The sequence below is a fragment of the Leptosomus discolor genome, chromosome 4, assembly GCF_034619465.1.
Source record: "Leptosomus discolor isolate bLepDis1 chromosome 4, bLepDis1.hap2, whole genome shotgun sequence".
Classification (NCBI taxonomy): Eukaryota; Metazoa; Chordata; class Aves; order Leptosomiformes; family Leptosomidae; genus Leptosomus; species Leptosomus discolor.
Window position 1 is genome coordinate 46,595,010 of NC_141394.1, and position 13,984 is coordinate 46,608,993.

General features: G+C 52.0%; 2 protein-coding genes across 3 annotated transcripts in view; one reads left to right on the forward strand and one right to left on the reverse strand.

The window, feature by feature from the left end:
* TNKS (tankyrase) overlaps window positions 1–2,328 on the forward strand; it is a 144,041-nt gene extending 141,713 nt beyond the window's left edge. Inside the window, exon 27 of the mRNA XM_086464640.1 lies at window positions 1,198–2,328. Coding sequence (XP_086320766.1) covers window positions 1,198–1,284 — 87 coding nt within the window. The 3' untranslated portion in view covers window positions 1,285–2,328. The remainder of the gene's footprint in view (window positions 1–1,197) is intronic.
* A 5,141-nt stretch (window positions 2,329–7,469) lies between these two features.
* DUSP4 (dual specificity phosphatase 4) lies at window positions 7,470–12,189 on the reverse strand. 2 transcript variants are annotated; one of them, XM_086464272.1, is made up of 4 exons: window positions 11,796–12,189; window positions 8,707–8,843; window positions 8,076–8,295; window positions 7,470–7,855 (listed from the first exon to the last, which is right to left on the reverse strand). In XM_086464272.1, exons 1-4 carry the CDS (start codon window positions 12,187–12,189, stop codon window positions 7,470–7,472), a joined length of 1,137 nt encoding a protein of 378 aa, XP_086320398.1. The 2 variants fall into 2 exon arrangements, with proteins under 2 accessions (XP_086320398.1, XP_086320397.1); XM_086464271.1 differs by having other exon boundaries at window positions 11,667–12,162.
* Between the last annotated feature and the right edge of the window lie 1,795 nt (window positions 12,190–13,984).

A 13,984-nucleotide genomic window follows, 5' to 3' on the forward strand; every position in this document is an offset into this window, starting at 1 on the left:
CTTGGAGAATGGTGTTTCACAGCCTCTCTCAGCAGCTTGTTCCTTTGTATCCTCAGAGCAAAAAAAATACGTTCTTCATATCCAACAGGAACCTCCCTTGTTTTATTAATGTCATTCTCCTGCTGCTCAGCTTAGGAAAGAGTCTGGGTTTGTTTTCTCAGTGATCCATATGTGATGGAAGATTGTTACGAGGTCCCATAAAGCCATCCCTTTTCTCAACTAAACAAGCCCATCTCCCTCAGCCTCTTCTTGTTTATCCTGGGCTCTCTGCCCCTGACTGTCTTACTGGTCCTTCACTGAACTTGGCTCCAGCTTGTTGCCATCTTTCTTGTGTTGGAGGGCCCAAAAGTTGTGTGCAGTTGTCTAGATGTCGTCTAGTGAGTACTGAATAAACAGCAGTCATCGCTACACTCAGTGGACTGGCTACGCTGCTGTTGATGTACCACAGGGTGCTGGTAGCCTGTATTGCTGCTGGGACACGTTGATTCTGCTTTAGCTTCTGTCACCCAACGGCCCCCAGCACCTTTCAGCAGAGCTGCTTCCCATCCTGCAGTGTTACAAGGAATTAGTTCATCCCAGGTGCATTTGCCTTTGCTGGATTTCGATTTCATGAGGCTTCTGTTGGCCCAATCTCCTCTTATCTGTCTAGGTTTCTGTGAATGGGGCCCTGCCCTGCAGCAGCTTTAGGTTTGTTCTGGAACTGAACCTCCTACCAGCCGTCGTGAGAAAATGCTGGACAGACACCTGGGTTACATGCTTTGGGTGTGCCAAGTGTTTCACTGCCACTGAAGGCATTTGCAGGTCATGTGGCAAGTCAGTGAGTGTTTTAGGGTCAGACTATATTTGTCATCTGAGATTTTGGAATAATTTACAGGTACTGTAATCCTACCAGATCTGTAGGATTAGCTAACAAGGAGAGTTAATTCTGATTGTGAATTTCTGTTGCAGACACGTTTTCTGGCAGTGTCTGCATGGAAGAAACACCTTCTTTTCTACTAATGTGTTAACTACATCGAGCAGTTCCCACTTAGTGCTGGCTGGGTTTGAAATCTGCTTTTGCTTTTGCACTCTGCAAACATAGAGCTGATTCTTGCACTGTCCTTCCTGATCACTGTTCAGTGAAATCCAAAGTGTGAACTTGCAGAGCATACCCTTGCATAAAGTAATGTTTGTTTTTTTTCTTGACTTAACTTTCAGGCATACCCAGAATATCTCATTACATACCAGATTGTGAAACCAGAAGCTCCCTCACAGACAGCAACAGCAGCAGAGCAAAAGACCTAGTAGCTACAGAGCAGTGAAGAAGGATGAGACTTCAATCTTGGACTGAATGGATACATGTTTCAGAAAATCAGTCTCTCATAAAATCCTTAACAACCTGGAAATAAGCTGTATGTCTTCTATAAAGCATTGCTGACTTGATGAATACGATATGAGTAACTCTTGCATACTCAACTGCTACTGTTCCTTTTTGAGGAAAGTTTACACGGGACTGCCTTTTAACAACATATCTCAGGCTCCTAGTCTCTGCAGTTACCATGTGTAAAATAATGTTTTGATCTAGACTTTGGGAACATTATCGTGCAAACAGAAATCTTTATCAGTACCATCTCACATGTTAAAATTTCAGACACTACTATTCTAGCTATTCTTTTTGCAGATAAATTGCATTAAGCCCATAATTTTCAGCATACACCATTCTTTTTTTTTTTTCCCAAGAGATCCTAGTCAACTATTTATTTTCCTTTTGTATTCTGAAGTTGAGCCAGAACCTTCTTAAAGATATTTTGCACAAAGTCGATTTGACTAAAATCATTAACAATGCAATATGAATTTCATCTGAGAAGGGGCTAGGTCCAGTTCTTCGATATAGGAGGTTTTTTGCATACCTCCGAGCAAATGATAATATGAGTGAGTGTAACTTTAGAGTGGAAAAAAATTGTTTGGTTCGCTGCTTTGAGTTTTCTGGGGGAAGCCCTAGGAAGTGTTTGCAAGGGTAAAATCAGCTCTTGTGCTTGGAAGAACTTCATAAAGCAGGTCAATGCCCTCTGCAGGCATCTCTACGAGAACGTTTTAAAGGCTCCTATTAAGTGCGTGCAGTTTGTGAAATGTTCTCCAGTTACAGTGGCGTATGGTTTTGCTGGAAGATAGCAGGTGAAAAGTCAGAAGATTGCATACACGAGGGCATATCTGGTTCATGTCCCTCTGTAATATAAGACCCAGTAAATGGGTTTCAAACTGGTAAGGGAGAGTGTATTATAGCAGTTTCACGTCATATCTTTGTGTGTGACATCACAGTTGAAGAGCTTAAGGGATTTACAAAAATAATAATTTTTTTAAATATCGATTTTACATTTCGATGAGAATGAACTTTTAAAACATCGGTTGGCAAGTAGATTTGTTTGCAGGTATACCAGAGAACAAAGCTAGGATTTATTCACTCTAATCCCCTTCCTGCAAGTTTCCAGGTTTATTTCACTGGGTAGGAGAAAATTATTTTTAAGCATTGCATAGCACAGCATCAAGCAATTTCAGAAGTCCCCCTCATGGAGGATACGCATTTAACAAAAGCAGAAACTGTTTTCTTTTTTGTGTTGTTTTTACAGCTTCAGAGAAGGTTGAAAATCGACCCGTGTTAATTTTTTTTTCTTAACAACCAATACCAGGAGATGTGCTTCAGTGTTGAGCATGTAACGACTGGAGAGAAAAACAGTGTTCCTTTGAACACAACACACTCTACATTTCCCTGTCAACCAGCACTATTTCGTAGCTGATGATCCAGTTCATGCATTCAGGTTTTATCCCCCTTAGAGCAAGGGAATGACAGAATAGCGCGCTTTTAGTTTATGAAAATATATGTGCTCCCCACAAGTGGGATTTTGCTGACACGTTTGGATAAAACAAACAAACTTGAAGAGCTTTTCACTTTCATTGTTAAGGCACAAAATTTTCATTTTTAATGTTAAGACATTAACGTTGAAGCAAGTTATCCTTCACAGAGGAATTTCACTAGCTGTGAAATCAGTCATTTGATGCAGTCTGGCTACCTGCACATCATCTGTTTGTAATATCTCTAAAGAAAACCTTAGGAATAGCAATACTCCAACAAATCCTGAACTTTGGGGTTTGTTTTTCTTGAGCTGGTGATGGATATATGGTTCTCGCTTCATTTTGTGACCTGATGAAATATGTAGCTTTGAAGTCCAAGCCAGGCTCTAGCCTAGTTGTCCTTTTAATCAGATTTCATTGATAAAAATTGGGTGCTTGTATTTTGGCTACTTGTTTAATAGTGTTAGGATTGCAAAGATCACCACTAAGCTTTGAAGCTTTGTATTCATCATTTAAGTTTGGGGTTTGTTTTTAACTTAGTTAATAATGGAGTGGGGGATGTGCCTACCTACACTAGGCTTTCAGATAGTGTTGAGAGTGAGTGTTGCTCACCATCCCCAGTTAGACATAGTTTTAAATGGTAAAACAGTTGTGCTGCTTAGGTGAGCAAAACGGTTAATGTGGGTGTGGAAGTTAAAAGCTTTACATCTTTCAAAACCAAGAACAAATCTAAAAACAAAAACCCCACCAAGCCCACACCAGATTCTGTTCTTGCTGCTTGTTTCCTGTGTGCTGATTGAACTAATGGCTGGTCCGGATTTCTTCTGCAGCCTTGAACTCCTAGAGGATAAAAATACTGTCCAGTATCTTTGAACTGCCAGTGTTAACGTATCTGATGTTCTGTGCAGAGTAAAGGTGCTGTGTGAGGAAGTAATTTTGCAGTGGTTTTTGTCTCGTAATGGCGTGATCTCATATCCGTTTGTGGCCAGACACAGAGGAGTACCCAGGCCTGATGATGTGTCTGTGCGTCATAGAAACCTGTGCAGGAGTAGCGTCTGCCTCTCCTGGCATCTGTTGTTGTAGCTCCCCTTACAGTTTAAAACAAAGTGAGGATCTGCCCATCGATATGGAAGTTACCTGTGGAAAAGCTGGTCGTGGTTTTGGTGGCAGAGCTGCATTTGGCAGGTTGTCACGGTACGGATGCTGCTGCTTTAGCTGAGGGAGTTAACGTGATGCCCTCCTAATGGGACCTTAAAAATGGCACATCCCCGTAACCAGGTAGCTGCTGCCTCCTGAGAAACAAAGAAGTTTTTAAACTTCCTGAGAAGGGCAGTCCCCTGACAATGGGATGCCCATTTGCAGCATTGCGTCACCAATGGAGGCACAGGAGGAGCTGAGGATGCAAGAACACGCTGGGCTAAGCCATCTCGTAGGCTTGGGAGCCTGGGCACCTCTCGCTGGCTCCAGAAAGAGCTGTTCCCATTGGGACAGAACATGGTGTCTGCTGGGGAAAGGGACAGTTGTCTTTCAGGCCTGTTGATTTTTTTTTTTTTGCCGTGGCTCTTTGAGGCAGCATTTTGAAACACCTGTCCAGTTTGCGACAGGACCTTAACAGGCAAAACAGAAAGAAACTTCACCACGTAGCAAAGAAGGGACGGTTCTGCTCCCCGTTGCTGGAATTGTTTCCATGGGACAGATGAATTAGGTACCTGGTGCAGAGTGACATTGCAGTCTGAATGCTGTCAACAAAACTTCTGTTAGGATTAAAAGCAGAAAGTACAGTACCTTAATAAGGTGTATTTTATTTTCTCATTCTTATTTTTATCTGCCAATCTGTTTTGATCCCAGCTCCACAGAGACTGTTACAAACCTCTTGTACTAGTTCCACCGTTTTGCAGTCGCTATTGGTCTGTAGTCCAAGGAATGAGCAATGTATTTTTCTGACCTCTGTTTTTAATGTTTGCACGTGATGCGATTGCATCCCACTGCGTTATGCAGCTGGAATTTATTTTGCCTGCAAACTGTTATACTTTGCTTGTTGATAACAGGAATACCCCAAAACAAAATTCTACACTGAAGCAAAAAGGCAGGCCCCCAAAGTGTTCTGCACCACTGGCTTTCTTGGGCAGCAGATGCAGAAAAGGCATGTGGTACATGAGGCGGGGTGCCTTCTGGAGAAGGGCACTTCCTTGGCTCTGGAAACCAGCTGATCTTACTGTTCGTTGCAGGTTAGAGGAGATGTCTGCTCCCCATGAACATGTGAAGTGCTGAGGGAGGCTAACATATCACGCCACTGTATGGCCTGCAGGAACTACTTAGACAGTGGCAAATCCCGAAAGACTCCTGAATCCCTGCAGTGAAGTCGGAGCTCCAGCAAAGTACATGCACTACCTAGAATTTCCACATGGGACTGTTAGCGGAAGTTACCCAGAACAGAATTTTTCAAAAGATGGGTAAAAGGAAGGGTCCAACCACAGAACACATTAGTTTGAACATTGCTCATCATTCTCAGCAGCTGAAGGTCAGGAAATGTGTGAATTTCTTTTTAATGGGATTTCCCCCTTCCCATGCTGCTTTGCCACAGAAATTCCAGCTCAGAAACCTAAAAGGAGAGGCATCTAATGCATGCTTCAGCCATTTTAAGCCATGCTGCTGCCCTGCTGGGGAAGACACGGGCAAGTACAGATTCAGTTCTAGCCACAGGTAGCGAGTGGCTTGTGAACCTCCGAAGACTTGAATCCATCGATGATCAGAGGTGGTGGCTTTGGCACAGGCCAGAGCACGCTCTCCTGATCTTTCAGAGACAGGCAGGATGTGCACACGGAGATGGAGTGGCAGTGTTCCGCCTCTCTGAACACATAGTAGATAGGAAACCAAGTGGATCAGGGGACAGCATAAGCGTGTTAAAACTTCTGAAGCAAGGTGAGTGAGCCTGTGAATCAGTAGGGAATGTGAGAAACAGATGCATTTCCCATTACATTAACATATATGCCCATTGGGTCGTATTATCTGACTGGTTTTGATATATCTATTTCTGCCTTACTGACCTGTTGGTGGCAAGTTTAGTGTTCCATTAATTACTAATGTAGTTTGATTAGAGTCTCTGTATTACAAGGTACTTTTGACACTTTCTTAACATCTGCAGAACTTGCTTCAGCTTTGGAAATTGAAATGGGGAATTTTCTGTGCCACAGTCCCATAAGCTTGTGTATCTTCATTCCTAATTGCTTTCTCTGCCAACCCAAATGGCGCTGTACCTGGGAGCTGAGTCTTTAGACCTTTTTTGTATAACTCGTTTTCATAACTAGCCCTGTACGTTTCCTCTCTTGGTTGCCAGTTACCTGGAGCTGGGATATCATTTATTTATTTCCTCCTTTACTCTCTCTAAGATGACGATGGGCAGGTTCTCAGCCTACCTACATGGTGGACTTTAAGTAACATCTCTGTAACAACTGAGTTTGATCTATAAATGTGCTTGGCTAAATGTCTGATCTGCAATACTTGTAATAGTTTAAAATTCAATAAATACATTTTTAACAGTTGCTCTGTGAAAGCTGAGTGTTTGCACAAACTGCTGTTCTGTCTTGGTCTTAGGACAAATCTGCACCAGCCACAACTGTTGAAAACAGTTTTATTTTTATTTTCTCCAAACAATTTGTTTTCTCCCTCCCTCAGGCAATAAATAAAAATTAATTTCTAAAAAAAAAAGGGAACAAAACCATACATATATACATCACCTACACAGGCATCTTGTGTGTTGCATTGGACTGGGGGAAGGGGGGAGGCAGGGTGGTAAATAAGGCTCCAGGGGGGTTGAATGATAAACTGGTTTGGGTTGGAGGGGACCTTAAAGATCACCTAGTTCCAGCCCCCTGCCATGGGCAGGGACACCTTCTGCTAGACCAGGTCGCTCCAAGCCCCATCCAACCTGGCCTTGCCCACCGCCGGGGAGGGGGCAGCCACAGCTGCTTTGGGCAACCTGTGCCAGCATCTCACCACCAAAGATGAGGCATTTTCTAAGCCTGGACCAAGAGCTCCTGCGTTGCCTCCCCACGTGTGGGCAGGGCCGAGGCTGACTGCAGGCAGCCCCATGCCGCCACCACCACTCCCGCTTGCCCCAGGGCCCTGCCTGCAGCTCTGCTTGTCATCCAGTGTACCTGGCTCAGGTAAGCAGCACCCACCACGCCCCCCCCGTGTCAGTTCATGCAAGGGGGAAGACTGCTGCACAATAAAAAGAAGGTACGCTCCCTTTTCAACCCAGATGAGCTAGGGGCAGAAATACAGGGAGAAGGGGAGGTGTATTTTTAAAAAAAAAGAAAAAAAAAAAAACAAAAACAAAAAACCAAGACAAAACAGGGATGGAAAGAGATGAAGACCAGGCACTTGAGGAAACCCAGTATGCTATTTTTCCCTCCCCCAAAGAGCCTGGACAATGTCAGGGTTTGTGGCTTTTACAACTTCCGTGCTTTCAAAACATAAAATTAAAAAGCAAAAAAACCAAGATGAGGTAAGAAATTTCCCTACATTGAGTCCAGGGTAAATGGCAGTGTCCGGCACTATTGCTTAACATCACGGGGCTCCATGCCCCCCTGCCCCCTCCATGCCTGGCACTATCTGCCTGGCTGGCCTCAGCTCCTGAGCTAACAGCTGGGCGACGTGGTGATGGGGCTGTGGAGGTATGGGAGGCTGCTGGGGGTGGCGTGGACACCGACAGAGACTGGGAAGCTGAAGACAAACTGGGAGGTGGGGGTGGAGGTGGCCTTGCCCCGCTCCCGCAGTGTCCCCGAGGGGCTGACAGCTTCCACTGCACATGAGGTGGCCAACACCTGCGACTCAAACTGCAGCAGCTGCCCCATGAAGCTGAAGTTAGGGGAGATGATGCTCCGGCGCTGCTTGACGAACTCAAAGGCCTCCTCCAGCTTGACACGCTTCTTCATCATCAGGTAAGCCAAGCAGATGGTGGCTGAGCGGGAGATACCAGCCTGGCAGTGGACTAGGACCCGGCCACAACACTCCTTCACCGAGTCTGGAGGGCAACAGGGGACGAGATGTGAGACCAACACCCTTCCAACAGCCAAACCCCACGCCAAACCTGCAGATGGTGGCTGACCTCCCTCCCACCAGTGCAACAAATGGCCTGGACCCTGCTGAACCCCAGTCCCCTCCGAGCCAAAGGCTCCACATCTTTGAGGCAGGAACCTCCGGCGAAACACACACAGACACAGCTCCTCTGCACAGGCACTCACCGATGTACTCGATTGCCTCCATGAACCAGGAGCTGATGTCAGCTTTGTGGTTATCCTCCACGGGGATACACTTGTACTGGTAGTGCCCCTCGAAGTGGTTGGGGCAGTCTGAGGAGACGTTCAGCAGGGCTGTGATGCCCAGTGCATCAAGCATGTCCCGCCGGGCAGCATGGTAGGCGCTGCCAAGGTAGAGAAAAGGAAGGATTTCCACAGGGCCGCCCTGTTTACAGAGAAAAACAACCAATATGGGGGTGACCAGGGGACAGAAGTGGGCAGGACACAGATCCAGATGGCTTAGAGACTCCAAGCAGCGCAGGAACCTGGCACCTGACCCAGAGCCCTCAAAAGGAGGCTGCCTTTCCGAGCTGTTAAACCCATTTCAGCCCTCCCCCTCTTCCTCCTGTTCAGAAACAGGCAGGTGTGGTTAACTGGATTTGGACTTGTCCACTTCCCAGGGAGCACAAGCACCTCAGGATCAGGAGGACCGCCATGCTCTCCCATGACAGGAGAGGGAGCAGGGCTCCAGCTCTGCAGGACCCAGCTGAGGGAGAGCAGAGAGACTCCAGCAGGACCAGGCTTCAATCCTGGAAGGAGTGGTCAAAATAGCTGAGCACGGGGCTTCTAGACATACCTGGTCATGAAGAGGGGTCCCACAGGAACTGCAGCCCAAATCCAGGGGCTCAGCACTGGTGGGGGGTGACACATTGCTCAGGGACTTGGTTTTTGCACAGAATTCAGGGTATTCCGAAGAGAAACGCTCATAGCCCCCTGCAAGAAGACAGGCACAAAGAGTTATCCCAGGCTACATTCGCTACATTCACAGCCCCACAGCACAGCATAGCCAGTATCCCACCGTGCCCTTCATCACGAGATGATGCTACAGCGATGGAGAGTGGTCTCCTGCCCCAGGATAAGCAACCAGGCTCCTGGTAGCGAGGCAGGGGAATCCTTGAGGACCCCCCACTCCCCTGGAGCCAGAGGTCCAAAAGCTCTGCAATGCTCAGGGCTGCCCAAAGTCTCCAGTCAAGGCTGTAGACCCCAACGTGCCGCCAGCCAAAAACCCAGACTGAGGCCAAGGTTACCCTCTAAATGATGGAGAGAGGATTTATTACCAGCATCCTCCAACTTTAATGGGAAAAACCACTCCCAGGCCATAGACTGTTCAGTTCCCAGCCTTCCCAGACACAGCAACCTGCCACAAAGCGCAGGTAGGTCTCCCACTTTTCCCAGCCTGACCCCAAAACAACAGACCAGGGAAGCCCTGGCACTGGCCAGGTACAGTGAAGCTAACCCCACAGCAAAGCTACTCTCCGGAGAGAGGTGTCCAGTGTCTCTCAAGGACATGGGTGTGAGCTGAACTTGGAGGTGAGGGCCCTGTGAAAAGGCAGCTTGCTCTTTTGACCTGCTGCCAGGGGGATAAGCAAAGGTGACCTCAGATCTTCCTAACAGCCGGCAAAACAAGAGCAAACCCCATCAACTTCCCATGACAGGGAAACTGCAGTGTTGGCTACAGATGAACACTTCTGGTGAGATTTCCTTCTCTCATTCAAATCAAATCAAGAATCCCAACATCCTTGTTGAGTCTGACCTTGAGCCTTCAAATCAGTGGAAATCATTTACCATTACAACAGGAATCTAGCTAGACCAAGCCCCGACTCCCGGGATAGCTCCTGAAGACTCCCCTGAACTGCAGATCCTTCACCTGCAGATTTGGGCTTGCCAGAGCGCACACAGCAGGACACACCTTCCTTATCCAGCCTTAGCTCTGAGACTGCCCTGAACAAGGCTGGATGTTCGGAAGACCAGTGGATGCAAGTGTGCCCAGCAAAGCAGCCCAGGAATCCCTCAGCAGCTGGAGACCAATGTTGCCAGCATCTCCGTGTCCTTTATGGTTTCCTCCCCCTTAGCAAGGAAGGGCTCTAGAACCTTAAAGCAGAAACATGCATATGCATCACTGGATTTGCATTGTCCCTCCCTTGCAAGCAGGACAGTTTGCAGAGGCTGCGTTTCCAGGGCCTGACATCCCTTTGCAGTCCTACTGGTACGATTTGGAGGAGCACTCCAAAACAAGCGCCCCTGTTAAAGACACCTTCATGAGGTCTGATCCTAAAATCCCTGGATCTACCACATCCCACTCTGGTGACCATCGCACCATCCTCCTGAGAGGGAGAAGCTGCCTGGGATAACGTGCAGAAACAGGTTCCCTCCTTGGAAAAGCAAAGTGACCCTTTCAAACAGTCAGAGGTGTTTCTCTTCAACGCATCTCATCAGACCTAATGCCCATTCAGCCAAGCAGCTCCATCCAGTGGTGTGCAGCTCCTGGCTGGGCGTGCAGGCCCTGCCCGGCACAAGACCCATGCTGTGCGGGTGCCCATGGCCAAGCAACACCCAGCCTGGCTGTTTCACAGGGAACCTGGCAGCAGTCTGACCTGCACAAAACAGACCTCGGTGTCCACTGCGGCCTGTACCAAATAAATTTGTCTTTCGACAGGCGAGGTGCTGGGTTAGCATGGCTCTTGCGAAATCAGAGCGAGCTCGATCGCTCTTTGGTAAGCGAGGAAGCAGTGCTGGGACTGTCTCTACGAGCCTGTTCCTTAAAATTAGAGGACTGGAAACCCCAACCAACCTCCCATGAGAACCACAGGGGCACCAGAAGCCCTCAGCTGACAAAGGCCACCCCTGAAGCACAGCAGCGTTTCCTGCCACATGCGTGGCTGCCAGCACCACGAGATGGCTCATGGCGAGGGACCTGACAGCATGTTCCCAGGCAAGCCCTTGCTGTGCCGGCACTCCCGCAGCAGCGCATCATATCGCATCCCCGGAACAGCTCCTGCTGGTTTTACTGTATCTAGTACAACAGAAGCGCCAGCTCCTCCATCTATCAAGCCTCTTAATGGCTCTGCTATTCTGCATACACATCCTCACTCCTGCTGTAAGTAAACCAAGGAATAAATTAACTTTCAGGCTGTAAACAAAAAAAAAAGAAAAAACCCCACTGAGCTCATCCAGGAACGCCAGCTGAGCATCCCTCTCCCCTAAATCGTCTCACAGCAATTCTCAGGACCAGCAGCTCCGACTGCTCACGGCACCTCATTTAACACCGCCGACGCCGAGAGCACGCCGGGGGGGGAAAGCCCCGATGGCTGCTGGAGTCGCGAAAGGAGCACAGAGACTTCCCGGGGGGGTTCTGCCCACTGCGAAGGGCCATCGCCGTGACACCAGGTCACAAATACCTTCTCTGCGCTTTGGGGCTTGGGACGAACTCAAACAAAGAGGGGACACCCGCCCGCACCCTCCGCTTCCATCCGGAGCGGCTTCTGCCACTGGGTTGGCACCTTGTCCCCGGGGTCTGCGCTCCAGCCCAGCCCAGGGGGTCCCGGGCAGAGGTGCGGGGGCTGCCCCACCGCTCGCCCGTCCCGGGGCGTCTCAGACCGCGTTTCTTCCGTGCCACCCCGCCGCGGGGCGGGCGGCCGCGCTGCCGGCTGTCCCAGCACCCCGCCTCCGGGGCCACCGCCGCACAGCCTCGCTGGCTGCGCCCCCCAAAACGCGGCACCCCCCACCCCGCCGGCTCCCACCTCCTGGCGGGATAGCCGGGAGGGGGGCGAGCGGGAACGGGCAGCGGCGGGGCCGGACCCCCCAACCCCCGGGCGGTCCTACCAGCCCCCCACCCCCCCCAAAACCACAGCCAGCCGCCCCCCCTTACCCCCACCTCCGCGGTACCTGCCAGGAGGCGGATGTCGGCGCGCGCCGTGTCGCGACGGAGCGCGCGCACCACCAGCGCCACGGTGCTGTCCTCGCGCAGGGCCTCGGCGCGCGGGCTGCGCTCGTCGTACACCACGACGGCGGCGTAGAGCCCGGCCCGCAGCCGCGCCCGCACCTCGCCCTCGGCCGGCAGGATCTGCTCCAGGCTGACGGCCCCCTTGGCCCGCCGCCGCACGATCGTGTTGCAGCGGACGTTGAGCGCCCCGCGGATGTGGCCGGCGCTGTGCGCCAGGAAGGGGCGGCAGTCCAGCACCAGGCACCGCCCGGGACCGCCGGCCACCGCCTCGTCGCGGCACACCAGGCGCCGCAGCGCGCTGCCCTCCATCTCCCGCAGCCCCTCGGTGGCCACCATGGCGGGGGGGAGGGGGTGGGGTAGAGGGGGGAGTAGGCGGCGGCGGGGAGGGGGTTCCGGCCCTGCGCCCGCTGCCGGCGCCACTGCCGGTGCCGCTCGCGCACCCCCGCGCGCGCGGCGGAGCCTTTACTACCCGGCGGCGGCCGGCGCGCGCCCCCGCCTCCCGCCCCGCCCCGCCCATTCATGCCGCTCCGGGGCCGCATGAATGGACGGACGGCGGCGGGCGGGCGCGGGGCGACGTCACCGCCTCCATTCACAAAAAAAAAGCCCGCCCTCCCCGCCAGCCGGCCATGTTCACCGCGCGCTGTGAATGGGGAGAGCGGCGGGGCGGCGCCGCGCCTTTGTCACCGCTGTGTCACCCCCGCCGGGACCCCCCTCCAGCTCACGCGCGCTGCGGGGCACGCGTCCGCGCGCACATGTGCACACGCATGCACACGCGCCGCTGGGCACGCGTAGGCGGGGCACACGCTGGTGCACACGCGTGGACACGCTGCAGAGCTCGCGCACACGCACGCACACGCTGCGGGGCACACGCTGGTGCACACACGTGCACACGCACACTGCAGAGCGCGCACGCGCGCAGCGGTAGGCGCACGCAGCTCGCCGGGCACACACCGTGCACGCACGTGCACACGCACACTGTAGAGAGCCCACAAGCATGCGCACACGCTGCTCGTGCACACACGTGCGCACACACACATCACAGAGCGTGCGCACGCGCACACGCACACCAGTAGGCACACGCAGCTCGCCGGGCACACACCGTGCACATGCACGCTGCAGAGCGCGCACACGCTGCAGGGCATACGCAACTGTCAGGCACACGCTGCCCACTCTCCCCTTCCCGCCTCTGTCCCGCAGCCCACGCGGGGCCCGACCGCCGCAGACCGGCGTTTCGCAGGGCCCGCAGAAGCTCTGCAGGGACCCCCAGCCGCACGTCTGCCACCGCCACGTTTTCCCGGTCGGCAAATGGCAGCCCGTTAGCTGCAGAGCCTCAAAACCACCGCAGCACCCCGCCTGGGAAGCAGCCCCACGGAAGGCTCTCCGATTTGATTCCTCAGGTGGAGGAATGCTCTTATTGGCTAAAAGCCAAAGGAGCAAATTCACAGCCTTGAAGTGACCCCAAGAGGGTCTCCCCGTAACCGCCACCTGATCACCAGGCAGTCGTTTCACCCAGCAGTCCTCTTTTAGCCTGCTTTCAAACCAAAGCAAGGCTGCAAACCCCGACACCAGCAACTGTGCTCAGGGCATTTCCCGCACACAGAGGCTGGCAGCTCGCAGGCGAGGCTGCTTCAGAGGCCCGAAGGCACTCAGCTGCCCTGATGTGGACCTGGACGTGGTGGGAGTAAGATTAAGGGCCCAATGGTTATCCAAGCCCATCTGCCCTGGTCACTGCTTTCCACAGAGGGCAGCATTCAGGCAGGCAGCCTGACTTCCCCCGCTGCCCCGCATGCCCAGTAGCTGTTTATTTGGGCAAGGCAGGGTAACACCTTGCTGTGCGTGCCTACATGGGAGGAATCCAGCCAATCATGCACGCTCGAGGCCTACGGCTGGTGACACCCCTGCATCCCGCTGCTGCCTCTCCCTTACGCTCTGCTCTCTGACCGCTGCCGGATTGTCCCCTCCATCTGCGTCAGCCTGATCTTTGCACCCCCGGCTGTCGCGTGCTGTGCCAACCCTTCGCCAGCCAAGCCGAATCAGGTTAGCTATGGGGGAAACATACCTGCCATTTGTGTAATATGCCCCACTCCAGGAATGTCTTTGAGCCTGTTGCCTAACACAACAGGGATGGAAG

Bases quoted from the DNA above. Each gene is read 5' to 3' on its own strand.
- DUSP4 (XM_086464271.1), bottom strand. From the start codon at position 12,162: ATGGAGGGCAGCGCGCTGCGGCGCCTGGTGTGCCGCGACGAGGCGGTG. The intron at 8,844-11,666 runs GCTATCCCGCCA...GTCTTCTTGCAG, and splicing joins TCCCGCTCGCCCCCCTCCCG to GGGGCTATGAGCGTTTCTCT. The intron at 7,856-8,075 runs GTGAGTGCCTGT...GTTGCCCTCCAG, and splicing joins GGAGGCAATCGAGTACATCG to ACTCGGTGAAGGAGTGTTGT.